Here is a 26,036-nt window from a genome sequence, read left to right as displayed (position 1 = left end):
CTTGCTGTAGGTCAGCTGCGTGTGTGCTGTTACAGGTTTTTGGAGTGCCTGTGCCGTGTCATGTGTTCTCGTCCAGTGTTTGTTGTGCTCTCACATGCTGCCCTAGAGTGTGTTTGCTCAGAAGCCTCACATATTAGTGTGTGACTAGATGTGCAGATGTGTTCTCCTTGGCTCCTCTTACCAACCTGTGTCGCCTACAGCCTGGTGTGCTGGCCGTCCAGCGAAGGCACACTCAGTTGGCCAGACTTGCTGAGCGACCCGTCCATCATGGGCAGCACCCTGCAGCGGCTGGCCCGGGGCCGGATGGGCCACACGCTGAGCCCAGAGGAAGACGGTCTCTCCCTGGTCAGCCCCTCCTCCCCTACCAAATACTTCTCAGCTTCAGGTGAGCCAGAGTGGGGAGCATGGTATCCACCAGTTCTCCCCAAGAAGTTCCAAGGTTTGGGGTGGGAGGAACCCATGCCCTCCCCGACACATTCTGCTCCCTCTAGATGAAGACCTGATCCGGCAGATCCTGGCTGAAGGGACCAGCAGCCTGGCCCCCACCCAGGAGACTCAAGTAGAAACGGACCTGCTCACTGGCCTGTGAGTGAGCGTCTCTCGGGGATGGAGGCATGGGTAGGGGGACCAGGCCAAGAAGCCCTGTTCCCCCTGTGGGACTGGCCTTGTGTTATCCAGCCCCGTGTCCCCAGCGTGGGGCTGGGAAAATGTTGTTTGACCTCTGAGCCCCTCGTCTCTTGACAGGACCTCATGGGGTTGCCCAGGGCCCAGGAAAGCGCTCCCTTAGTGCGACAGGAATGAGGAACAGTTGAGGAAAATAAAGGCGACCTGTGCGAGGCTCAGGGTCCGGCTGTGATGAGGAATAATTGTCGAGTTTTTAAATATCCCTTTTTTTTCTCTTTTGAGACTTGATTTTATATTTCTAAGAATTTTTCAGTTTTTTGGTTGATTTCCAATTTGGTAACAAAATTCATTAAGTAGCATCTTCTTCTACTTTTCTCATCTATATCTAATATCCACATTTCCATTCCTTTTAACTAACTTTTCTAATTTGTTCAAGCAACCAAAAATTACTGAGATATATGAACTGTCCTAGAACACAGAGAAAAAGGGAAAGCTGCTCCAGTCATTTTAGGAAGACAGATAACTGTGACATGATGCCATTTTTATAAAGAAATTGCCGGTCGATTAAAACCTATACTACGAAGCGACCCTGGGGTAGTAATTATAAGCTGACTACCCCCAAATATCTCCAGCCCACACCTTCCAGAAATCCCAGTTTAGACACTGACTGTCCACTAAACAGCTTCTCGTGGATATCTAGTGTGTGGTGCAGACCTAACAGCTTCACAGAGCACTCGATTTCCCCGCTGAGATGTTCTGTCCTCTAGCCACCCTCATCCGAAAAGGGCAAGGCCTTCTCTAGTGATCAAGACAACAACTCAGGATTCATTCTCGACTCCCTTCTGCATCCTCCCTCACACAAGCCTTCTCTCCATCTGCCTTTCATCCAAGTGTCATCGTCTGCCTGGATAGTCCAGGGCTGCCTCAGTGGACACTTGCTCCTCCATCTGCACCAGAGAGAGCCTGATCCCTGAGGCAGACCCTGTCACAGCTCTCCTGGGGCACTGGTTAGCTGTCACTGCATAATGTGTTACCCCAAAACTTAGTGCTTAAAACAACTGATATGGCGGGCACCTCGGTTTGGGCTGTTGGTGGGAGACCTCAGCTCCTTCCCGTCTAGACCTTACCACTAGTCTGCTTGAGCATCCTTACAGCATGGCAGCTGGTGTCCCCAGAGTGGGTGGTCCAAGAGAGCAAAGCAAAAGCCAGTTTCTTTGATGGCCCAACCTCATTGGTAACACACCATCATTCCACAATATCCTCTTGATTTCCATGGGAGGAGACTATGCAAGGGTATGATGCCAGGAGGGAAGTGTCATTGGGGCATCTTGGAGGCGGCCTACCATGGCGGGGCATACTTACAAGCTCCACCAGCCATACCTGGTCTGGCCCCACATCTTTCCAAGCCCTCTCCCGCCACCTTCCCTCTCACCCACTCTCCTTTGGTTACAGCGTCCCTCGCTCTTCTGCCTCTGTCTTTTATATTTGCTGTTTCCTCTGCCTAGGCCGCTCCTCCCCAAGACAAGAGCCCCATGGTGTACTTCTTTCAGGTCTTCACTCAAATGCTACTAATCCAAACCTTCCTTCCTGCCTTATGCAGATGTAGTAAGTACAGTAACACGGACCCTTGCATGCATGCACATGCAGGCACAGACACAGGCCTCCGTGTCCAGGTCTTTCCCTGCTTCCTGTGCATTAAGCGGTGCCTGTGCTTATTGTCTGCTTCCCCCACTAGTACATGAACATTATAAGTGCACGGGCTTTGTTCTTTTCACTCAGTGGCCTAGAAAAGTGCCTGGCATTTCATAAGAGATCAACACACCTGTTGAGTGACTGAAGGAATTGGTGGATGTTATTAAATAACATAGTCTTTGCTCTCATGCAGCTTAGAGTCTAATGTAAAATTCCATGTACTCTATGCTGTATCGACTTGATATAACATGTTTATACTTACATGTAAAATACAAACACATGTGCATATAGAAAAGGGACTAAAATAACTATTAACACTGCTGTCCGTTGCATGATGGAAATGCCGATGTTAAATATCTGGTCTCTATTATTACCCTATTTTTTACAAATAGTTTATGCTACTTTTATAATCAGAAAAGTCCATTTTAAGAAAAAAAATATGTTATCTCTGTCATCTCCCACATCCATAGATGGTAGTGTCTTTTATTCTCTAGAAGATTCACAAACCAGAAACAGCGTAGCTCAGTGGCAGCAGACACCTACTGGGATTTGGGAGCCTGTTCTCTTCTGCTTCCGTAATTGGCACAACCTGTGGACCGCCCCCCGCCCCCAAGTGTGTGCACTGTCTCCTGAGCAAGTGCTTGTCCCAGTCTTGCTTCTTTTTCTCCCCCTTTCTCTCTCTAGGGGTGCAGCTCTGGAGCTGGGAAGGGCGGCTGCTCTCTGGGTCCTATGGAGCACTGTGTAGTATTGGAATCTGAAAGACATACACGTGTCAGCACAGGGATGCTTTGTGTACTATGTGTGCAGCGGGGAGGTTGAGGGGAAGGGCCCAAGGCATGGGGAGTGCTCACTGGGAGCAAGACATAGTTTGCTGGTGTGAAGTGTAGGCAGTGGGATGAGGCCGGAGGCTGTGCTGTGAGAGGCAATGGCTGCTGGAGTGGTGGCAGGACAGGAGAGAGGTGGAAAGGTCACAGAGATGTGGGGCGAGGTCCTGTAGTGAGCAGGAAGTGAGGAGTATAGAGGGACAGGCTGACATGACTTCCTCCCTGGGTGTGGGAGGCACAGGCCCACAGATGAGGTGGGCAGCGTGCAGGCTGACAGGTGAGTGCTGGCCTCTCCCCTCCTCCCATGCCTTAGGTCCAGCGCTCCTGGGGAGAAGACCGAGACCCTGATGCTGCAGAGGCTGGGTGAGAGGGGGCTGTCCAGCCTGGGCCTGACTTGGGAGCAGCCCCAGTCAGCAAAGCTCTCCAGGACAGGTGTGCTTCTGTGTCCCCTAGGATGCCCCTCCCTGTCTTTCCCTCTGGGCCGCCAGTCACCTGTCTGTCTCTGCCTCCCCAGGGCTGGTGGAAGGTCTGCGGAAGCAGTTGCTGCCGGCCTGGTGTACACTCCTGGCCCATGTGCTCAGCCTCCTACTGGTGGCTGTGGCCGTAGGGGTCTCAGGGTGGGTCGGTGCCAGCTTTCCCCCTGGCGTGAGTGTCATGTGGCTCCTCTCAAGCAGCTCCAGCTTCCTGGCCTCATTTCTTGGCTGGGAGCCACTCAAGGTGAGTAGGATGCAGGAGGGCCAGGCTGTCAGCCTCTGGCACTTGTGGGCCCTTCTGATGCCACCCCTGGCCCAGGTCCTGCTGGAAGCCCTGTACTTCTCACTGGTGGCCAAGAGGCTTCACCCTGATGAGGATGACACTCTGGTGGAGAGCCCAGCTGTGACACCTGTGAGTGAACGTGTGCCCCGAGTGCGGCCACCCCACGGCTTTGCACTCTTTCTGGCAAAGGAAGAAGCCCGAAAGGTCAAGAGGCTGCATGGGATGCTGAAGGTAAGCTCAGGCTGTCATGGCCAGCACCTGCCCGCATGCTCCACCTCCTGGCCAGTGTAGCCTCTTCCTAGAGGTCCTGCTCTTCTCAAAAACCTCACATGCACCTGTTCCTCTCCACCAAAGGTGGTCTAGGGCTCTGCAGCCCTGGCCTGACTCCCATTACCCCGACTTCTACTGCCCCTAGTCCTTGCTCTGCCCCTTCTCGTGTCCAGCTCTAGTGACCTGGGCATGGCTTCCTTGGCCTTAGTAGACAGCATGTCTGTCCCCGGCTGGGGTGTTGGCAAGGTATCTATGCTGCTCTCAGTGCCAGGCACCCTGGCTCTGGACAGTTTGCTGTCCAGAAGCCCTGCCATGTTACAGTGGCCAGGCTGTGATGAGCTGACCCCAAGGCTGTCCCTTTCCCTCCAGAGCCTCCTGGTATACATGCTTTTCCTACTGGTGACGCTACTGGCCAACTACGGGGATGCTTCATGCCACAGCCATGCTTACCGCCTGCAAAGCGCCATCAGGCAGGAGCTAGACAGCCGGGCCTTCCTGGCCATCACCCGGTAGGGATACCCCTGTACACATGTACACATCTGTCTGCTGGGCCAGGGCAGTGCTGATGCCGACCACGATCCATCTTAATCCTGCCCTTGGTCCAGCCGAGCCCCCAGGGGACATTGGGAGGGATCTTGATATATTTTTGATTGGGACGGACTGGAATGGGTGCTTTTGGCAATGAGTAGAGACTAGAGATATTGCTAAACATCTTGTTGTTCCCAGGGCAGCCCAAAATAGAGTTGTCCGCCACCAGACATCAGTAGTCCGTGGTTGAGGAACCCGGTCCTTCCTTGTCCCCTCAGGCAGCACTGGCAGCCTCCTATGGGCTGAGCCAAGGCTGCAGTAGCTGTGCTCCCTGGGCCTCTGACCCCCAGCAGTGCAGGGAGCTGAGGGGTGGAACATGTGACTCTGTTTGGTGTGGGTAGGACTGATGAGTTCTGGCCATGGATGTCCCATGTACTGCTCCCATACGTCCACGGGAACCAGTCCAGCCCAGAGCTTGGGCCCCCACGGTTGCGGCAGGTGCGGCTGCAGGAAGGTGAGCTGGGGGACGCTCTGGTACTTGTCCCTGATCTTTTCTAAAGAAGCCTTTGGGTTCGGGTTTATCTCCCTAGCAGTGTGATCTTTGCCCTTTCCCTGCCTGAGTTTCCTTATGTCAGTGAGATCATGACATCTCCCTTCAGGGTTGCTGGGAGTGTTCAGGGAGATCATGTGGAGCTCAGCCCAGGTGACTGAGCTTAACAGTAAGTGCCCCTGGTTTGGTCATCACTCTCAAGCCCTCTGCTTTCAGCACTCTGCCCAGGCCCTCCTGGCACAGGAGTGCATGCATGCTCAGCATCCTCAGGCGGCTTCAGCACCAGCGACTACGGCATTGGCTGGGGGAGTGCTGTCCACAACAGCTCTAAGACGTGGGCCTACTCCACACCAGACCTGCTAGGGTGAGCACAGAGGGAGGGCCTGGAGAGTTCTCCAGAAGAGTCTCCTTGCCCCAGCTAGCATGACTCCCAAGTTCCTGTAGGGCTGGGCTATCTCTAACACTGCCCCTCTCACCTGCAGCGTCTGGTACTGGGGGTACTGCGCCGTGTATGACAGCGGGGGCTACGTGCAGGAGCTGGGACTGAGCCTGGAAGAGAGCCGCGCACAGCTGGGCTTCCTCCAGCTGCACAACTGGATCGACAACAGGTGACGCGCAGGAGATAGGCTGCCTCATTCTGCCACTGTCTACCTGGCCCTCGACGGTCCCCTTCATCAGTGTCCCTCCTCCATCAGTGGTCCCAGTTTACTCCCACCCCCCAGCTTTGCTGTTCCCGCTCAGTCTGGAAGCGGCCTTCCTCCCCAGTTTATGCAACCCTTGCTACGGGAGGCCCCGCCCCTCATCTCTGCTTTCTGCACAGAAGCCGCGCCGTGTTCGTGGAGCTCACGCGCTACAGCCCGGCCGTGGGGCTGCACGCCGCCGTCACACTGCGCCTCGAGTTCCCTGTGGCTGGACGCGCGGTGGCAGCCCTCAGCGTCCGCCCATTTGCACTGCGGCGCCTGAGCGCTGGCCTCTCGCTGCCGCTGCTCACCACGGTATGCCCCACCCTCTCGGCCCCTCCCCCGGTGCATCCGTATCCGGCCCATCCCCTCAGCCCCACCCCCGCCTTAACCCCAGCAGAGGGAATACTGAGCACGCCCCACCCCCAGTGCGTCCTGACCCGGCCCCGCCCCCGCAGGTGAGCCTGCTGCTGTTCGCGCTGTACTTCTCTTTGGCGGAAGTGCGTGCCTGGCGTAGGGAGGGGCGTGTGCGCATGGCGCGGCCTGGGGCCTGGGCGCGGTGGCTGCTGGTGGCGCTGACTGCAGCAGCGGCGCTCGTGCGCCTGGCCCAGCTAGGCGCCGCCGATAGCCAGTGGACGCGCTTCGTGCGCCGTCGTCCGCGCCGTTTCACCAGCTTTGAGCAGGTCGCACAGCTGAGCGCCGCGGCCCGGGGCCTGGCCGCCTCTTTGCTCTTCCTGCTCTTGGTCAAGGTGAGGGCCAGCCCCGCAGGCCGGGGTGGGGCTGGGAGGGCTGGGCCAGGGTTGGTCGCCTGACGTCTCTTGCCCACAGGCCGCCCAGCAACTGCGCTTTGTGCGTCAGTGGTCGGTTTTTGGGAAGACACTGTGCCGGGCCCTGCCGGAGCTCCTGGGAGCAGCCTTAGGCCTGGTGGTGCTCGCTGTGGCCTACGTCCAGCTGGCTGTTCTGGTAGGTGATTATGGGTCCCTGGGGGGAGGCTTAGTTCCGGGCACACCCCTTACTCCTACCACCTTCCCTGCAGCTGGTATCGTCCTGTGTGGACTCACTTCAGAGTGCTGCCCAGGCCCTCTGGGTGCTGTGTCCAGGGGCTGGGGGTCCCGCCCTGTGCCCTGCCGAGTCCTGGCGCCTGTCCCCCCTTCTGTGCACCGGGCTCTGGGCACTGCGCCTATGGGGTGCCCTGAGGCTGGGAGCGGCCCTTCTGCGGTGGAGGTACCACACTTTGCGTGGGGAGCTTTACCGCCCAGCCTGGGAACCTCAGGACTATGAGATGGTCGAGCTGTTATTACGCAGGCTACGCCTCTGGATGGGCTTCAGCAAGGTCAAGGAGGTGGGTACGGCCCAGTGGGGGGGAGAGGGACGCGCCCTGGGCCCAGGTGAGCCCAGGGTGCAGCCGGACTGACCGAGCCCCTGTGCCGCCCCCAGTTCCGCCACAAAGTTCGCTTTGAAGGGATGGAGCCGCTGCCCTCTCGCTCATCCAGGGGCTCTAAGTCATCCCCGGACATGCCCCCACCTAGCGGGGACTCTGATGCCTCACGCCCCTCCACCTCTTCCAGCCAGCTGGAGGGGCTGAGTGCGGGCCTGGGCCGGCCTGGGCCACGGGGGGATCCCGAGCCCTCCCGCCTCCAAGCTGTGTTTGAGGCCCTGCTCACCCAGTTTGACCGACTCAACCAGGCTACGGAGGATGTCTACCAGCTGGAGCAGCGGCTACAGAGCTTGCGCGGCCGCAGGAGTAGCCGGCCCCCAGCCTCGCCTCCTGCTGGCCTCTCCCCAGGGCTTCGGCCAGCCCTAACCACTCGCCTTGCCCGGGCCAGTCGAGGCATTGGCCTGGCTACAGGCCCCAGCAGGGCTTCTCTGCGGGCCAAAAACAAGGTCCACCCCAGCAGCACTTAGCCCCAGGGGGGCTGAGCTCATGCCCCTTCTCCAGGGTAGGCCTGTGGCTTTTCTTTGGCCTCTTGGAGCCAGAGAGACACCACTCAGTATTACCTTCTGCTGCCCTCATGGTTGGGCTGAGCAGAACAGCTGCACACAGGTCCCCCAGAGAGCGGGCAACACTTGTCTGAGTCTCTCTGTGGGCTTCAGCACTTTAAAGAGGCCATGTGGCCATCTAGGACCCAGGGTTCCCTCCCCGGCTCCCTGTGGGAGGACACAGCAGTATTGGACCAAGTGCCCAGCCTCTGAGACACTAATTTATTTCCCGAGTCCTCAGGTACAGCGGGCTGTGCCCGGCCCCACTTCCTGGGCAAACATCTTCCCCTTGCTAAGGATCCAGGCTGCGGGGAGGAAACCTGCACCCCCCAATACCCTCCCCCTAAGTTATTACCTCTCCTGTTCCCTGCTGAGTGTACTCACTTCCAGCTGCCATCTGTGTGTCTATCGTCAATAATTTATATGGGGTCAAAATGTATATATTTTTGTACGTCGCTGTATTTTTCACTAGGGCCAAGGGGCCTGGTCACTGACACAGCCCCATGCCCACTGTAACCTGCATTGAGGGGGAGCTGGGACTATAGAGCTGGCCTCCCCAGACACCTGCCTAAATGGCCCAGGATGTAGGAAGTGACAGCTGCTTCTTGGGTCCAAGCCTGGCCTCAAGCAGGTGCTTGGACATACAGTTGTTGGAGGGCACAGCTGCCCCCTAGACAGTTCTTATCACCACCATGGCCTTGTTCTCCTGCCCTGCTCAAGGCCAGGCCTAGGCCTGCTGGTGTTGGGTCTAGATTAGGAACAGGACTAGTGTGTGGCAGAGGAGCCCAGGGTGGTTGAGGGTAAGACCCCCTCCCTGGGGCTGGCTCCTGGGACTGGGGAAGGTGAGTGTGAGAGTGCGTGTGTGAGGCTTCCCTGAAGGGATAAGGCCTTGATGGCAGCCCAACAATCCCCCTGTACCGCTTCTGTGGCCATAGCCAAAGCTACAGCCTTGATCCTGCCCCTACCCCCAACAGACAAAGTCAAATAAATGAGTTGGCTGACCACTAGCTGTGTCTGTGTTTGAGTATTGAGAGCGAGTGGGCACAGCAGCAGGACTGGGCCACACAACCATTTTATTCACGTTCACACATACTGCCCAGTGCCTTGTAGGGGACTGAGAAGGTCCAGCAGTGTGGCTGCTCAGACGGCATCCACAAGGAACCCTGGGCATGTCCAAAGCATCACAGTCTCACACAAACTCTGTGAAGTCGTCCACGGAGGAGATGAGACGCTTCCGCTGGCCTGTCTCATAGGTGGGCATGGGCTCGGCTGGGGCCTGCACTGGGGCTTTGGCGTGGCCTGGGGGGTGCATCTGCATCAGGGGCAGGCTGGGATTTGAGTAGTGGGCTTCCTCACGGATCTGAGGAAAGAGGGGGGCCTCGGCAGCAAGCCCACAATGGCACTACACGCTCTTCCCCAGTCAGATGCCAACACACCCTGCCCAGCCACCAAGTCTCTGGAGGAGGCCAGGTGCCCATGGCCCATCCTCCTTACCCGGTGACGGAGTCGCTTGATGTGGCGGAGCCTGGCAATCCACTTGGAGGGGTAGATGTCAGTGGGGTTGGAGCGGCTGTGGTGTACCTGCGAGGCCATCTGGGGTGGGCAGGGTGGGCAGGGCAGTGAGCCCTCTATGGGTAGAACCTATGGCCTGTCCCACCCACCCTAGATACCATCTCTGCTCACATTTGCATGCAGGGCCATCTGGCGGGCCACGAAGGGCAGGTTGCGGTCAGACACGATCTTGGCTACACTGGTATCCACGAGGCCCTCCATGTCTGGGAGAACACAGCACTCATGTGAGGCTCAGGACCCCGAGGGCCTTCCCACCCAGCCCCAGGCCTCACCTTTCCTGCACTGCAGCGACACCAGGTTGCACTCGTAGTCCAGGGGGGTGATAATCACATGGACAAAGTTGAACTGGCCCTGCCCGGACAAAAGCAGGGTCATCCCAGCACCAAGGGCCATTTTCTGCCACCTCCTCATGAGGGCAGCATCTCATTGGTGTTAAGACACTTGCTAACCCCACAAGTGTGCATGTTAACCACCACCTTTGCGCCCACATTTACTCCTACCCAGCTAGGGGCCGGGGGCTGCCATCATCTCTCCCCCTAACTGCCTTACTATTAAAACCTACTCCACACCTGGATCCCAGCACCTGAATTTGCCAAAGTTTAAATTCATAGTCACGACCTCAGCCACAGAGCTCCGCCTCCCCAGTACAAACATACATTATCTGGTGCACCTACTGACACCTGCCTCACTGTCAACTGAGAGCAGCATGTGGAGCTCTGCAGGCTCTGATGCCATGCACAAGTTGACAGCTCCCAAGAGCCTAACTCGCACGTCTAAGTCCTTGTTCACCTTCCAGTGACAGCACACCCGAGCACCCCACCTCAGGAAGCAGCTTCACCAACCACCACTCAGGCCCCTCTCTGGTTTCCCAGCTCTGCAGCACAGGACTCTGGCCTTCCCACTGGGGTCCACCAGGTTCTCTGTTCAGAGGTGTGTGTCCAGTGACCCCCTCTGAGAGCCAGCACCTCAGCCGTCTGAGCTGTGCCAGGCTCCCTGCCTTGCTCTCCCTCATGTCTTCCACATCCCTGCCCTGTGACAAGTCGCCTGGATGGAGCCCACCTCTTCCCTGCAGGACCTCAAACCCACGAGTCCTTGTCAAGAATGGAGGCGAATATCAGGGCCTACACCCACCCTCCACCTCTGTACAATGATACAAGGAGATACCAAGGGAGAAGAGCTCACCGCTATGAGCACACTAAGGACTGCGAGCCACGCACCCCGTGAAGTACAGGTGCACACTGTTATTCCCCCAAAACCATAGTAGCGGGTGCCCAGGCTCCATGAGGAAACTGACAGGGCTGTCATCCACATTACAGAGAAGGACACAGGCTCTGAAGGGAAGCCCACCCACTCAACTGGCAGTGGGAGTCAATAAAGTGGGTCAGTGCTCCTGCTTGTCACCATGTTGACCCCACTGGTGCTCACTGCTTCCACTCAATACGCATCAGTGGGCACTTTTCCAGAGACACGCAGCCTTCGGCCAAGGTGTACAGAGACCCAGATCTATCCCTGCCCTGAGGGCCCCTTGCTCACTTTGATGGTACCCAGTTTGAAGTCCTCGCCAGAATCATTGTAGACAATGGACACAAAGTCATTGCCCAGGTGGCGCTTCTTGTCACAGCGGTGCTTGTCCACGTCCTTGGTGGGCATCAGGGTAGCAATGTGAAAGACAGCTGTGAGGTGGAAAGGGGCTGAGATGAGCAGGCCCGGCACTGCCCAGGAAGGGTGCTAGCAAGGGCTTCTTGGGCTGGAGTGGTGTGGCCAAGGTCAGGGGGCAGTAGGCACTCTGTGCCTCTCGCCAGGGGCACCTCTTATTTTCTCCAGAGGCTCCGAGTGCCTGTAGGAGCTACATCCTCTGGTACCAAGCTAGCAGCACTTGGCTCCCCGAAGGCAGAACTTCTTGAAGCACAGCTACCAGCTCAATCACTGCCTCAGTACCCAGGCTGGTGAACTTGGGACATTGGACACCTCCACTGCTCTCCTGAGGGTAGGTCAGTAGGAATGGGGTTGGGGAGGGCACGTGCCACAGGAGGGCATATGCCACGGGAAGACATGCACCTTGCATGATGTCATCGTGCCAGCAGTAGGTGAACTGGCCATCCTCGCCGCACACATCCAGGCCACCCAGGTACACTTTATCTGGCTGGCAGTCCTTAAGCTCAATGAGCTTGCCCAAGCCTGTCAGGAATTCCGTATACCTGTAGGAGCCATGCTCATTGGATAGGATGGCGAGCTCACTGTTGCTCTGTGGAGAGAAAGACTATGGTGGCACCTCACCCAGGCCAATCTCTTCCACACTCTGCCCCTCCTCAAACTCCCAAGAGCCCCGAGGACTTGTTGCTGCTGGGGGCCAGGTGGGTAGGGAGGGATTACTGGTGTGGCTTAGCAGAGAGCCCTGCTTCTGTCGTCAACCCGGACTTGGTGCAAGGCAACTTCATTCCAGCAGTTGCCCAGGTGACGCCCTTGACTTCCTCTTTCTCTCATGATTAGTCTGCCAGCAAATTTGGCCGCTCAATCTTTGAAATATACCCAGAACCCTAGCATTCCTCAGCACCCCACTGACCCACTCCTCAGACCCACCCCTCTCATTTGGACTGTCACCACAATTCCACCAGTTCTCTACATGGCAGCCAGATAGATGCTTTTAGAGACTTCGGTTGAGTCATGTCAAACCCTTGGCTCAGAATCATCCAAAGCCCTCCCATACCACTAGAAACAAAAGCATAGCCTTACGGAGGCCTACAAGTCTGTCCCTGATTGGCACGTCCCCATTACTTCTCTACCCACTGCCCAAAGCGCACTCTGCACTGGCCCTTGTGCACAAAAGGTGTGCCCCTCAGGGCCTTTGCACTGGCTGTTCCCACACAGGACACTCCTAAACACACAAAGGCACCACCCTCACTTCCATCACATCTCTGCTCAGTGTCGCCTCCCTTGACCACTGATGTGAACAGCACCCTGCTCACACCAGCAGTTTTGTGGGACCTGCCACCTTCCCTTCCCCTCCACAGTCCTCAGCACTCTCTGGTGTACATGTGCTCAAACACTGACCTGTCATTCTCACTCCTGTGTCCTGGCACCAGAATAGTACCTGGCACGGAGCTCAATAACCACTCGATGTTCTAGCAGACTATGCAGTGACTGAGCTCTGTGAAGGATGAGGGCCCTGATCCCCAAACCCCACCCTGGGCAGGGAGGCCACCCAGTTCTTGCCCGGCACCTAGGCTGGCCCCTACCATCCCAGCAGCCTCACCTGGCCTTCTCCCACGTACAGGACGGCAATCTTGTGCGTGTCGTATGACGGGATCTGGTCAAGGAGCTGCACTGACCGTTCGAAGGACTGTAGCCACAAAACCTGCCTGAGTCCAGGGCACAGGCTATCCCCTGCCACCAGCCCTGCCTGGCCAGCCTTAGCCAGATGCCTGCCCAGGGGAGGGCTCTCCCCACCCAGGTAGATTACTGCGGGCTGCCACAGGTAGCCGAAGCTGTAGCCCTCTGCAAGCCTTTGGGGCCACCATTACCCAAAGCTGGGCATCCCACTGTGCCCACCCCAGGCTCTAGGGGGCCCCTCCAGGGGAAAGAAGGCATGCCCACCTCATTGGGCAAAAGGATTGGCTTGTTGGACTCGTCACCAAAGAAAGGAGAATGATAGAGCTGCAGGAACACGAAGCTGCAGAGGAAGAGATGGTGAGAGCTGGGCCTGGCACTGTAAGCCCCAGATCGGGGTCATAGCCAGTGTGGTCACAGCCCATACAGAGAATAGGGCCTTTGCCCCATCACTGAAGGACTGCTCTCTCCTGTGGCTCTGACCAGCTCCAAGGCAAAGGACATGCAGACCTGTATCCCATCCTGCTCTGCCCAGGGACCCTTCGGTGCCACATCCCCATGGGAGTGTCCAGGAACTCCAGCAAGAAAGGTGAGGCTCACCTGGGGTTGATGCCTGGTACTTTCTCAGCATTGGAGGCCCCAGCTCTGCTCTTGAAGGAATCCCTCTCCACCCTCTTGCCCCTGCGTGACGGGGCTGAATCAGAAATAGTGTAGCCTCGGGGCCGCAGGCCACTGGGGGAGCGGGGACAGTTGGAAGGCAAAGGACCCTCGGGCTGGGCAGAGCCCCGGCTGTCTTCGCCTGGGGCTGACCAAGCAGCACCTTCTCCGTCTAGGATCCCTGACTGTGACCGGGCCTTGGCCTCAGGGCTCAACCGACCAACATCAGCCTTGTCCCCAGGGTCCCCAAGAATGTCCTGCAGGGTCTGCAGTTCTGGTGAGGAGCTGGACTTGCTCAGGGGCTGCGAGGGCTGGAAGGAGAGGTCCACAGAGGGCCGGGCTGCCTTGCAGGGGCCAGCTCGCTCAATGGGGATCCCCCCAGCAGGCAGCTCCTCTGCGTGGAACGACTTCTCCTCCTGGCTGGAGGTTGAAGATGACTGGAAAGAATGTATCCAAAGAGAGCCTCATATGTCCTCTAGCCCAGGGCCACAGAGCCGCCCAATACTAAGCTGAGGGTCCTAACCCCCACGAGGACAGCACCTGCCATTGCCACACACTGAGCAGAGAGCCAAGAGCCCCACAAACCAAAGGATGTCACCAGTGAGGAACTATCCCTACATGGAGTCCTAGGAAATCCACTGTCTAAGCAGGAGAGCCTAGGAAAAACAGCTAGCCATTTTTTAGATGAAAAATAGGGGGCAAAAGACTCGCCTAAGTTCAGAGCAAGTCTGGGCTGTGCAACAAAGCCTGGAATAGAGGGCCTGGCCCTCTGTCCGCCTCAGACCCTACCTGTCCCCCTTGATCCCACCCCTTCCCGACTCAGCCCGCTCTTCCACCAGAGACCCCACCTAAGCCCCGCCTCAGTCTCATCCTTCCTCGGAAGAGGCCCTCATCCCCCTCCCAGTGGCTCAGGTTGAGAGGTCTAGGAACTCATCTGGCCCAGGAGGCACTCAGAAGGCCCCTCAAGCAGGCAGCTCTGCTGCCCAGCTGTACTTACCCTGCTGTAAGCTTCAGCATGCTGACAGCGTCTGTCTGTGCCTAGTGTTGCCTCGAAGTCCTCCAACTCCGGGGGCTCCACTGGCAAATTAGTCTCACCTGGACTTCCCTCCTCCAGAACCACCGCAGAGTCTGGGAGGAAACAGACAGGGCTGCTGGGTGCTGGCCAGGCCCTGAGAGCTTGCATGGCCTCAGAGGTACAAGCCTTTCCCCCACAGGAGGGCACAGCGATCCCCAGCAGAGCCTCACTCAAGCCCTCCTTGCTTGTGGCTCTAAGGCACCCCCACCCATCAAACCAGCTGGAGGTTGTTCTGAGGGGCCTGGGTGTGAGCCCTGACACAAGAGGTCTCCTACACAGGTTCCCAAGGGGTCAGGACCAGGGGGCATCTGGCTCCTCTAATCCCCACCCGCCTGGCCTAGCATCCACAGAAGCTGCGTCTGCTCCTTCAACAAGACAGGCGAGGGCAGACAGACCCCGCGATAAAGGAGCAATGTCTAAGATGAGGCCTGGGCTCAGGAGGAGCAGCTGGACCAGCCCCGGGAACCGGGAAGAGGCCTGAGCTCCTCCCTGACTGGACCCAAGGAAAGACTGATGCAGAAGTCCCTGTGTGCACATAGACTGGGGAGCCCATTCTGGGAAGCAGAGGCTCGCCTTCTGAGTCCAAGCCAAACCCAGAGCCAGGTGTGCTCAGGAGAGGGCATGATGCCCCAAAGCAGCATTTCCTGTGCCAGCATCAGGGCAGGAGGCAGAGTGAGAAGAAGCCACTGAGGGTTAGCGCAGCCCACGGCCACTTGCACACGCACAGTCCATTAGCTACCACTAGAGCACATCTGCACACTGCCCTTTTCTAACGGGCTCCTGCCTGCGTGTGAGGATCCAGACAGGCTAGAGTGCCAAGCAGGCTAGACCCTCCCTGCCAGGGCCTTGAGGCAACAGGCCAGAGACCGGTCTGCAGGGCCCTCAGCCAGCCCATGACAAAAGGCAGACACAGCCCGATTTGTGGGTTCACAAAGCCAATCAGACCACCACAGGCCAGGGCATGGTCAGCTCAGCTGAGCCCCAGGGCCAGGCTTCCCCCAAAAAAGGTGTCCCCTGCCAGCATCTGCGGCTCAGCTACCCAGTATCACCTCCTCAGGCCTGAAGAGGGGGCTGGGAGGGCCTGTCCGGCTTGGAAACAGAACTCAGCCACAAAGGTGCAAGGCAGAGGATTCCTGCTAGCAAAGCAAAGGCATTCTGCGCAGACGTCCTCATGCGAGTCGGGGCCCTGCTCCCAGACGGTGATGAGAGGCTGACGGGATCATGGAGGGATGAGCGGATGAGGGACAGTGAGAACAGCACCTATAAGGCAGAGCAGGGCTCTGCAGCAAATACCGCTTTCCTAAGGAGACGCACGAATACCTGCCCAGGAAATGCTCCTGTGCAACTTTCCTTGGCAACTGGACTGGTACAGGGAGGAGAAAGAGGCCACTGCAAGGGAAGCCGTGAGCGGCCAGTCAGCAGAGAGACTATGCACAGGTCGAGCAGAGAGGACAGGCACCACTAGTCCTGCACAGACCCCGAGCCTGGAGAGAGAGAGGGGAGGGCCAGCGGCGTCCGGACAGGTGGGCAGAGCTCACATGGGGTCCCAGCTCTCCAAGCTGCTTGCGCGGATGTTTGGGGAGGAGAGTGCGTCCCTCATCCTCAGGAACAGAGATCCTCGGCCTCTAAGCGCCATCTGTGGCCAGAGGGTGGCCTAGAAGGACAGCCCTAGCCCAGCTGGGCAGGGGCATGAGAGCACGCAGGCAGACTCAAGCTGTGTGCTCAGCACATCCAAACTCACACCCCAGTAGAAGTGCAGCCACCCCTGGAGCCCTGTGCGCTGGGCACCCAGGGGAGGGTGCAGAGCAAAGGCTCCTCACAGCCCTGCCTGCATCTGCATCGTGAGCGGGGCCAACTGAGGGGACATCAAGCCCGCCCTTCGACTGGTAGCGCATCTCTAGAGTCCCTTCTGCTGGAGCAGGCCGCCCCACTCCCAAATGTCAGAGTCTGGAGCACAGGCTTCCTCCCACAGGCCAGCCTCCTCTTAACATCCAAGGCTGGTGGTGCCAGGGAAGGCTCAGACACTCGATCCCAGGTGCACCCCCACAGTTGGGGTGAACCACATTTCTATCAGATGGTGCACACCAGGTGGAAGCTGGCCCAGTGCTCACCTGTGTTAGAACGTGGGGGTGGCGGAGGCTTGGCTGAGCTGGCCGCCGGCACTGACAGCGACTTGTACAGAGCTGTGTCACGGCGCTCCTTGAAGCGCTCGGCAGCCATGAGAGCGTTGGACAGCTCCTGCAGCGGCATGTTGTTGATGTCCGAGGAGAAGGGGCTAAGCGGGTTCTCCAGGCTCATCAGCCAGCTGGTGTTCCCTAGGGAGGACAGGTAGCACCCCCTCGGGCTGCAGGCCCCATGCATCCAACCAGCCACACCCTCCCAGCCCTCCCTGGGCAGCCCTGATGCACCATCAAGGGCATGTCTCCAAGGCCTTTAGGGCTCTTCATGCTCAAGCAGGGAATGACAACAAGGGGAAAGGCCAAGCCCTATGCAAGGCACTTCCCTGGCTTTGCTCTGATGCGCTACCCCCAGACCTTGAGGTCAGGGCAACAGCTGTCACCTACCTCAGCAATGAGCACTCGGTTGCCCCAGGTCAGCTCCTGCACCCAGCCCAGGCTCAGGAGGCATCTCAAAGCCCAGGCTGTGCCCACCTGGGGAGGCTTCTGGGCTCTGTCTTCCTCCCCATCAGGCGCAGGGCCCATGCTTTGAGTCAGCCTTCCTTACTGAGCATCCTCACATCCCAAGTATCTCACCTGACCCAGACCCCCCTCCTCCTGTACCTTCTCACCTAGTCTTCTTGCCTCCTGCTTGCCCACTCCCTGACAGGAACCAGGAGGACTTGGCTAAAACATGCATGAGGAGCCTCTCCTGACCTCCACCCCCACTGCCTTGCAGCCTAGCACTCAAAGCCTCCACCAGGCCCAGGACAGTTCTGCTCACCACTCAGTCACCACACTGCGACTGAAGTGCCTCCTGGGCCCTGGGCCTTGGCTTATAAGTCCTTCCTTTAGCCTGAAATACCCATTATGGGCTGAGTTGCACCCCCAAAATTCACGAGTTGAAGCCCCCAAGGAGGCTGTTATGGCCCCACTTAGCTACCTACATCACCCTTCCCCACTCTTCACCCCTAGGGACTTAACTCAAAAGTCATCTCCCACACTCACAATGTGCTAACAGGCCCACGCTGGCTGAGTGAAGGGCCAAGCCTCAGTACCTGTGGGCCTCCGGACCAAGATCTCCGCCCAGCCCTGGGTCAGCAGGGGTACGTAGGCCGCCAGGTTCGTCTTCTCTTTCTGCGCTGGGCGCTGGGTGCCAGCTGAGGCCTTCTCAGGCTTGCTGACCACTGCAGTCTGTGGGCCTGGCAAAGTGGGGCCTCCTGGGAAGTAGGAGGCTGGAGTGTCCAGGGCACCAATGCGAAGGCCATGGCCCCCTGAAGGGGATGAGGGCAGGAAAGCTGGTGACCACTACCTGCCCAGTGCAAAGCCACCTGCACAGACCTGGCTGCTCTACCCAAGGTCTGTCTGGCCAAGAAGCCCTAGGTCAGTGCCCAGCATAGCTCAGCCCTCTTATGGTATCAGCCTCAGTGGACCCAGAGCCTCAGGAAGGAGACCCAGCACCTGCCCCATAGTTGAACCATTGCTCCAGGGCTGAGCTGAGGGCCAGGTCTCCTGAGGGCTGGTAGGAAACATTCACCATGAGAACAGGCCCTCAACACCAAGGGCCTTTAACATCAGCTGTGCACAAGGTGTATCCCCTACCCATACACCTCTGATGAGGGCACACAGAGACAGCACCTCAGTTACTCAGGAATTGGGCCAGGCCTAAAAAAACCACCTTGTCTCTTGGCTCCCAGGGCCTTTCTGGGTGCTGGGACCTTCAGAAGCATCTGTGAGGTCATGGGATGGGGTGGAGTAGAGGCTCACCAGACATGGAGCGGACCCGGTCCCGGGCCCCACGGCACACCTGCTGCCCAGCCTGGGACTCTAGCTTGGCTGGCGCCTCCTTTGTCTGTCTCACACGCATGCTGGGGTCAGAGCTGAGGACAGAAGGGCCCATACAGAGAGTGACTAGGGTGCCCCGCCAGCTCCGGGCCAGCACAGCACTGTCCCATACAGGCGTGGGCTAAAGACACCCACAGTCAAGGCTGAGCAGGCAGGGCAAGGAAGGTGCAGTCACCTCAATTCTGGGCTGCCCTGTAGCTCTCCTGAGTCCAGACCCAGCAGCGACCGGGTTCCAGTCCCCACGCTTGTCGTCACGGTGATAAGCTTGTTCCCAACCAGCCAGGTTTTGGTTCTGCCACCGGCCAGGAGGAACTCTCCTACAGGGGACCTGAAAGCACAGGAGCGTTGGCAACACCACACCAAGGGGTGGCTCTGGACAGGCATCTTGGCTTCCAAAGGCCCCCTAACCACACGCAGTAGGGGAGCCTCAGACATGCAGAGCTGCCCTGTTGGGGCCGGCCTGCAGGAAGGAGACCCACAGGTCACTCCTGCTGCTACTGCTTCGACCAAGTACAGTTACAGGAGAAAAGCTGGGCCCTGCGCCTCCCACTCTGCCCTGGCCCTGGCCCTGGCCCACACCTCTTGGGGACTGCCGTGAAGTTTGAGAACACGTATCTGGCCATCATGTCCAGACATGTTTCTGTGAGCTCTAGGTGAAGATTTTTCAAATTGTCATCAGCCTGAGCCATCGAGTTCTCATCTGCAGATCCCAAGCTGGAGCTTGTAAGGGACGTCTGGATCCTACTGGAGGGAGGGGACACGACGAGATCAGGACACTAGCCAAGCAGATTCATCTACCACCGGGGACCACAGATGGAGGCATGCATGTGCTGAGAGCCAAGCTCAGAAAAACCCCGCCAGGGCACATGGCCACTTGAGCCACAGCTTGGCAAACAGAGTGGACACGTCACCCCTGAGACAGGAGGGGCAGAAGCTCATGGAAAAGACCCAGGCCTGTTCCTTGGAGCAGAGGCTTAGGAGGTGAGAGAGAACATCCCCTCACCAAAGCATGGAAGAGTTAGGCGATGGCTTCATGGCAGAACAATTTAAAATAGTCATGCAGAGACAGGGAGACCATGGGACATACACACAAAGATTGCATTCTGCCCACAGGGCCACCTCCCGTCAAGGACAGAGAGGGTCTGGGCTTCATGTGTGGCTCTTCACTCTCATACTTGGGCCACCCTGTGCTCCACATGCACCCCAGTGACCAGAAGAAAGAGCTTATGTAGGTTTAATTCTGAAACAAATTCCATAGACCTTTTGCCATTTTTGCTCATGATAAAGAATTTGCTGAAAAAGAGTTAAGAGGAGACCCCATCCCCCCACCCCCCTCCAGCCAAATCCCACTCAGTGGAGGCCAGCCTGAGGCTGGAGCCCAAGCCAGGGGTCAGTGAGGAGGTAGATCTCCGAGCTTCAGGATATCGAGGCCTGAAGAAACTTTCAGGTGAGTAGAGAGGTACCCCCTGCTCAGTGCAGCCTGGCCTGGCAGAAACAAAGCAGTGACCTCCGAGAGCCTACACTTGCACCCGGAATCAGCAGAGAGGAGTGACCAAGACTGCACCCCTTGAAAATCCAGGCCTTCCCTGCCCAGCCCCTCCCAAGCTAGCCCCCATCCCCACTGTCCTACACAAAAGTCCCCATTCTCTTTCAGCTACCACAGAAAGCAGGTTTTTTCTAGAAGAAAGCTCAAGAAGAAAGTCCATTTCAGAGGATATGAAAAGCATGTTCTCATCCAACCTGCATGGGCGCTGCTTTAATTTGCAAGGGCCCTGACCAGTGGTGACAGGTCTGCAGGCGGCTGCCACTAGACACTTTCTCAAAACAGCCACCCTGCTTCAGCCGTGAGGATGCCGTGCAGCCAGCCCGTGCTCTTACACTCTTACAAGGCTTGGGGACAGAATGCAACCTTCCCACTGCTCACTGCCAGGCTCCCTGGACCAAGGGCTGGGCTCAGCAGGGTGGGCCCCTATGGCCGAAGGCTGCCACTTGGGCTCTCCTCCAGTTCCGGCCAGGGAGGGCATGGGCAGGCGACGAGGTCATGCAAGCAGCCCCATGCACCGCCACCCGGGTGCTCCCGCCTGGCAGTGCCACTTCACAGGGCAAGCTCCAGGGTCTGAACCCCCCGCCCGACAAAGCCCACTACCTGCGGACCACATGTTCAGACACACTGATGCTGCGGCACCGGAAGGCATCGGCTGCAGAGCTCTCCTTGAATTCTTTGACGGGTGGAGAGTTATTCAAGCCTTGTTTGGGGGGTCTGGCTATCCTCAAACTACCAGGTGAGGAAGGAAGGCCCAAGCCCCAGAGAGCCCAGCTCCCAGGAGGAGAGAGTAAGCCATTGGAGGGATGAGGAGGAAAGGCCACAGGGTCGGGATGGAGAGCCCGCGGGTGAGATGAACAAAAAACCATGCCAGAAGCCAGTTAGCAGGGGGAAGAAACAGAAAACAAAAAATGCATAAAAATATATCTTATAAACATGACTGAGAAAAAGTCAGGTTTCACGCATACCAAAAAACACTAGTGCAAACTAAACGTGTGTGGATTGTGCCACACGGCAGATTCCAGGCTGTGCTGACCAGGTGTCCCGCCCGCCCTGTGGAAGACCAGCACTGCCTAGCTCAGGGACCAGGAAGCACCGAGGTCCTGAAGGTCACTGTTCAAAGAGGCCAGTTCTTAGCTCAAGGCTCCGGCCCCCAGCTACCAGGAGCCTGAGGAAACAGCTTTTGACTTTAGGTCACACTGACCTGGTCATTCTGGAAAATGCCGTATCCCCACCTAGGGAGAGCCAAAAAAAGCTTAGGTGGGAAGGTGGGGTAGGGGAAGGGGATAGCCATTTGAATGAAATGCAAACAAGAACACAAGGGCTAGCACAACTCAACTCTTTGTCAGGTTTGGCAGAAGCAGTTATGATGGTAGAGAAGAGCATGTCCCCTGATCAGCAAGGTGCTAGGGAGCAAGCTCTAAAGGAGGGGCACACTGGCCCGAAGCTGGGCTGACCGCAGGGCCCTGGGCCATGGCGGGGAGAGTCTTTGAGCCCTAGGACTCCTCTTCATCCAGGCCAAGTGTTTGGCTTCTCAGGAGTCACAGCTGCCCTGATGTAACTCTGGCTTATTCAGTGGAGTCAGACCTAAATCCAGACACCCTACAGCTGGTACCTACCGCAATGCCTCCCAACTCAGTGTCTCCTGCAATGGCTGCCCAGGCAGGCCAGGACTGGTCACAACGTAGCTCATAGACCCCAAGATGCCACAGACCACAGCAGCCAGCTTGGCAAGGAGAGCACTGGGCTCTCCAGCTGAGTGTGCGGCACTGGCCTTCACAGGCTCTGCCCTGCCTTACAACCTCTGGGCTCCTTGATGCCCAGCACAGCCTGCCTGCACAGGGGCACACACTCAGCCACACATCTGATTTCCACTCACTGGCCTAGGGACAGCTAGTCAGGCCTAGGCCCTGCCAAGTACCATGCTGGTCACAGGTCACAGCTTGCAGACCTGCCCCACCCCACCCTGACACCAGCCACGCCCAAGGCAGGCCCCACACCTCTTGGGCCTCTCGTTGAGACTGGTGCTCCGTGCTCTGAAGCTGTCCTTCTCTGGCGTGTCATCAAAAGACCGGAGGACGTTGGAGCGCAGGCCCTGGCAGAGTGGAACAGACTTGAGCTGGAGTCTGAGGAAACTGGCCCTCAAAGCACCCATATGCTTCTTCCCTCTGCACCAGTCAGCCCCACCTAGGTATGCTGCCAGCCTGAGACAAGCTGCAGATGCAGAACAGAGGTAGCAGCTCCTGCCCTCTCACAGCAAGTGTGGGCCAGGCTCAGCAGAGCCCCTGGGAACCATAAGCACAGCACTAAACGATGCCCAGCCCCTTTCCCTACTTACCATTCTGCTGCAACCACAAGTAGCCAAAGGCAAAGCTGGTCCCAGCCCTAGCACTGGCTTACCTTAGTGATAAACGGAACAAAGTCTTTCCGGAAGGGCAGGCGGCACCTAATGAACCACATAGCTATGACGTGATGGGCCAGACACACAATATACTGATTGAACCTGTGACAAAAAGAAAAGGGAGTGCAGGAGCTCCATCCTGGAACCTGAGGAAAACTCTCCAGAGCTGGAAGCACAGATCAAATCTAGGGCAGAGAGGTCAGTGTGGCTTTCTGCCCCCAGAGGCCTGGCCTCCAGCAGGCAGACACCTCGGGCTAGCCTGGGCCACCACCAGGAGGGGCAGGGCCTCCCAGGGAACGAAAGGCCAGCACTTACTTGGAGGGGTTGGTATACGGCAGGGAGATGGCAAACACGCTTGCGTACTGCTCTGCTGCAAAGTTCCTGTAGAGGTGAGGCAACCTGGCCAGAGCTGTGACACAAAGAGGAAGCCAGTAAGGGAGCCCAGGCTAGCAAGGCAAAGACAGGTCCATGGGCTATAGAGGGAGCTGGTGTCACCAGGGTACTATGTCATGTTTCTGCAAGCCAGTGCAGCTACTCTGACCCAAGAGGGCTGCAAAGGAGTAAAGGTCGCAGCCCATCCAAACATGACCTTCCCCTGACCCTTAGCCTTGGTTATCTATTCCAAGGGCTGACAAATTATGGTCCCTAGGCCAGGTTGGCCGGTGGCCTGCATTTGTATGTCCATTTATATGAGCTAAGAACCATTTTTACATTTTTAAAGGGTTGTAAACAGAATGTGCAGCAGAGGCCATATGTAGCCCTTTGCAAAACTGGCCCTGCTCTGCTCCTGTTGTCCACACACCTGAGGGCCTGCTGAGGGCCAGACATGCACTAGGGTACTGGGAATGAAGGGGCGAGCGAGGCACCCTGAGCTCCTGGAAGTCACATCTGAGGTGAGTCAGCAAAGCCTCGCTAAGCTGTGGTATGTGCTTTGAGAGGGACAAAAAGGAGGCTGTGAGAGCCAGGCCGAGTGCAGGGACTGATATCAGGAGACAGAAGTCTTCTTAAATTGACACTAAGGAGAGGAAAGGAGCCAAACACTCAAAGGCCAGGAAGGCCAAACATTCGAGGCACAAGGCAAGAGATGCAAAGGCCATGAAGCAGCAGAGGATGGCATGTCCCAGGGGCCCAGGAGGATGGTACGCCTATATGCAGCCACAGAGAAGTCACAAAATGAGCTTGGAGAAATCAGCATGGGTTATTTCAGCCAGGGCAGGGACAGCCCCAAACTCAAGGATCCACCCCATACACATGCATACACACGTGGAGCCATACACACTTACTCGACAGGAACTCAAGAAGTGGAATAGCCATGCTGGCCGTGGCTGAGATGTGCGTGAGCTTCACAACCAAGATGGGCAGGGCCTTGATCATGATGTCAGGCATCTCCACGCTGCAGATGGCCAGGGCCACCACGCACTGGCTGGCACAGCGGTAGATGAGGCCTTGCTCCAGGCAGTACACCATTTCCCGCTATGGAGAAGCACAGATGCCTCAGACCCAGCCCCCTACAGGCCGGCCCCCTGCACCCCTGCCTCTGTCTGCTGACAGCTGTTTTGGTGATCCAAGGCCTTGTCTGCCCTCACCTTGCTATAGAATATTCTACAGAAAAGGAGTTCTAGGCTTACAAAGGTTAAGTACCTTGATTCAGGTCCCTGAGTATCTAAGCGGCAGAGCTACCCACAGTGGACTCCACGTAAGCCAATTGGACAGGGAGGCCTCTCCAGTCAGGTGCTTCCTGACACCTCCGCACCAGCCAACACCCTGGAGCCAGGACATGCTGGGCCTATTAGTCCCTCGGTTCCAGGGCCCCCAATTGGTCGGCATTACTGCGAGAGGAGGCTCTGTCTGACAAGGCCGCCAGACCCACACCGACTCTGAGCAGTGTCCTCCATGTAGACAGCATAGCTGTGCCTCCAGGAGACAAGTGGGCTGTGTGGCCACAAGTGAGACAAGTGAGGCCACAGCCTCAGGACAAATTGCCCGGTGGCTCAAGGCCCCATAGATGATTTTGATTTCCTGCAGTTGTCCCACCCTTCAGAAATACTTCAGGCCTCAATAGTTCTCAGGGAATTGTCAGCCCAGCATGGCCAGCTGTCCCCCTAGGGTAGCAGGGAGGGAGCAGAACAGGAAGTTGTGTGTAAGTTCCCAACAGTGCTGGGATCAGCAGAGAGGGCTCAGGACTCAGAAAACCCAGAGTCTGAGTGTAGGCTCCTCTCCTTGCTGGCCCTGACCTTGGGGCTATAAGACCTCTCTAAGGCAGAGTGACAGAGGAAGGTGTTGGAAATTTGAGACAGTAAATATGATGGCTCAGTGTGGGACCCACACCCTGCAGCAAGAAATAAAGGAAACAAGCATTTCTATGCATGCTCAGTGCACCTGATGACAGATGCAGGCAGTTGGAAGTTGTGCAGGGGCCTTGGCCTGGCCATACTGCCTCTTGAAACAGGTCCAGATCTGCCAAGAGGCTCAGCCACTTGTTCTAAAGCTGTAGCAAGAACAAGCCAAGCAATGCTCCTCAAAGAAAAGACGTTGCTATGTGTGTGTTGGGGAGGACAATTAAGTGTTAAGCCCATGCACCCCAGAGAGGCATGCTCGGGAATGCAAGCGGATTCAGATGTCTGCGGTTCCAGGCAGGGGTCCAGTGGGCACATGAGGAAGCAAAACCAGCTCCCCTCATCCTACCCTAGCAGCCACCCAGGTTAGAAGGAAAATGTTGGGCCCATTTGGTTGAAGCAAACATCCTGAGGACTAGGTACAAAGCTCAACTTTTCTTCTCTCATCTGGTACCTGTCTGGCTTTGTCCAAGTAGTTGTGGTAAGAGATCAAAGCTGTCAGCACGGGAACCACAGCCAGATGCAGGTCGGTTCTAGAGAACCCTTCTGGAGTGCCTCTGAGCCGCTCGAGGGTCTTGGGACCTGAAAGCTAATGACCAAGGCCCAGATGTAAAGCCCTGCCCAGCAGCTAGGTCAACTGCTAGGTGGTTGGAGGGTGCAAGGAGGCCCCTGAGAAACTTAGGCCCAGTGGGAGGAGGGGTCAAGAGCCTTCTACTTCCTTTTCTGGCCAAGGGTCTACCTTTCATAGACATAGAAAGGCACCCACCCTGATGCTAGGGAGACAAAGGAAATGTGATTGACACACTTGTCACAGGAGCCCCAGAGAGAAAGATTGAGAAGACATCACACTCAGCATTGCGAGTTCCAGCCCTACACTGGGGATCTCTGATTTTCTGCTCCATAAGCTGAGAAAGAAAGGATTGGGACGATCTGCACTCCAGGCAGGAATCACATCTCTGAAGGAAATGCCATCATGTGTTTCACCAGTTTGCCTCCCAGGGCCTCACAGACTTTTGGAGAGGGAAGAACTATGCTGCAGCCCCATCCATGACCCCAGACCCCTGAGAATGACACAGGAAGCGGCCAGGTTACCATGGAGCAGAGGGCGGAGGATAGTTGGTCGACGCTGCATGGAGAGGTAAAAATGAGGACCTTGTAGCGCAGCGACTCTGGCAGCTTGTTGAGCACAAGCTTCAGCACCTTCCAGTCGGTCTCCTGCA

The 26,036-nt window shown here is 57.2% G+C and overlaps 2 protein-coding genes across 6 annotated transcripts in view; one reads left to right on the top strand and one right to left on the bottom strand.

Moving 5' to 3' along the window:
* The window catches only part of PKD1 (polycystin 1, transient receptor potential channel interacting), a 44,151-nt gene extending 35,240 nt beyond the window's left edge, over window positions 1–8,911 (top strand). For 4 of the 5 annotated variants that reach the window (XM_011376916.2, XM_023521401.1, XM_011376915.2 and 1 more), the window contains 14 exons: window positions 201–385; window positions 492–585; window positions 3,454–3,572; window positions 3,655–3,857; window positions 3,933–4,127; window positions 4,536–4,675; window positions 5,096–5,208; window positions 5,461–5,608; window positions 5,727–5,852; window positions 6,065–6,239; window positions 6,383–6,673; window positions 6,753–6,887; window positions 6,961–7,266; window positions 7,362–8,911. In XM_011376916.2, coding sequence (XP_011375218.1) covers window positions 201–385; window positions 492–585; window positions 3,454–3,572; window positions 3,655–3,857; window positions 3,933–4,127; window positions 4,536–4,675; window positions 5,096–5,208; window positions 5,461–5,608; window positions 5,727–5,852; window positions 6,065–6,239; window positions 6,383–6,673; window positions 6,753–6,887; window positions 6,961–7,266; window positions 7,362–7,829 — 2,698 coding nt within the window. In that variant the 3' untranslated portion in view covers window positions 7,830–8,911. Of the gene's footprint in view, window positions 1–200; window positions 386–491; window positions 586–2,129; window positions 3,088–3,453; window positions 3,573–3,654; window positions 3,858–3,932; window positions 4,128–4,535; window positions 4,676–5,095; window positions 5,209–5,460; window positions 5,609–5,726; window positions 5,853–6,064; window positions 6,240–6,382; window positions 6,674–6,752; window positions 6,888–6,960; window positions 7,267–7,361 lie in introns of those variants that run through there. The other variant, XM_023521402.1, reaches the window with a different exon arrangement.
* A 6-nt stretch (window positions 8,912–8,917) lies between these two features.
* Window positions 8,918–26,036, bottom strand: part of TSC2 (TSC complex subunit 2) — a 35,346-nt gene continuing 18,227 nt past the window's right edge. Inside the window, 23 exon segments of the mRNA XM_023521403.1 lie at window positions 8,918–9,264; window positions 9,399–9,497; window positions 9,588–9,679; window positions 9,749–9,827; window positions 11,010–11,149; window positions 11,535–11,721; window positions 12,730–12,816; window positions 13,071–13,146; window positions 13,404–13,897; window positions 14,458–14,588; window positions 15,856–15,924; window positions 16,647–16,850; window positions 17,750–17,965; window positions 18,459–18,571; window positions 18,712–18,864; window positions 19,116–19,280; window positions 20,683–20,811; window positions 22,080–22,174; window positions 22,480–22,582; window positions 22,796–22,889; window positions 23,764–23,953; window positions 25,271–25,405; window positions 25,909–26,031. Coding sequence (XP_023377171.1) covers window positions 9,094–9,264; window positions 9,399–9,497; window positions 9,588–9,679; window positions 9,749–9,827; window positions 11,010–11,149; window positions 11,535–11,721; window positions 12,730–12,816; window positions 13,071–13,146; window positions 13,404–13,897; window positions 14,458–14,588; window positions 15,856–15,924; window positions 16,647–16,850; window positions 17,750–17,965; window positions 18,459–18,571; window positions 18,712–18,864; window positions 19,116–19,280; window positions 20,683–20,811; window positions 22,080–22,174; window positions 22,480–22,582; window positions 22,796–22,889; window positions 23,764–23,953; window positions 25,271–25,405; window positions 25,909–26,031 — 3,345 coding nt within the window. The 3' untranslated portion in view covers window positions 8,918–9,093.

Source organism: Pteropus vampyrus, unplaced genomic scaffold (genome assembly GCF_000151845.1).
Source record: "Pteropus vampyrus isolate Shadow unplaced genomic scaffold, Pvam_2.0 Scaffold303, whole genome shotgun sequence".
Taxonomy (NCBI): Eukaryota; Metazoa; Chordata; class Mammalia; order Chiroptera; family Pteropodidae; genus Pteropus; species Pteropus vampyrus.
This window is presented reverse-complemented; position numbering and strand designations above follow the sequence as displayed.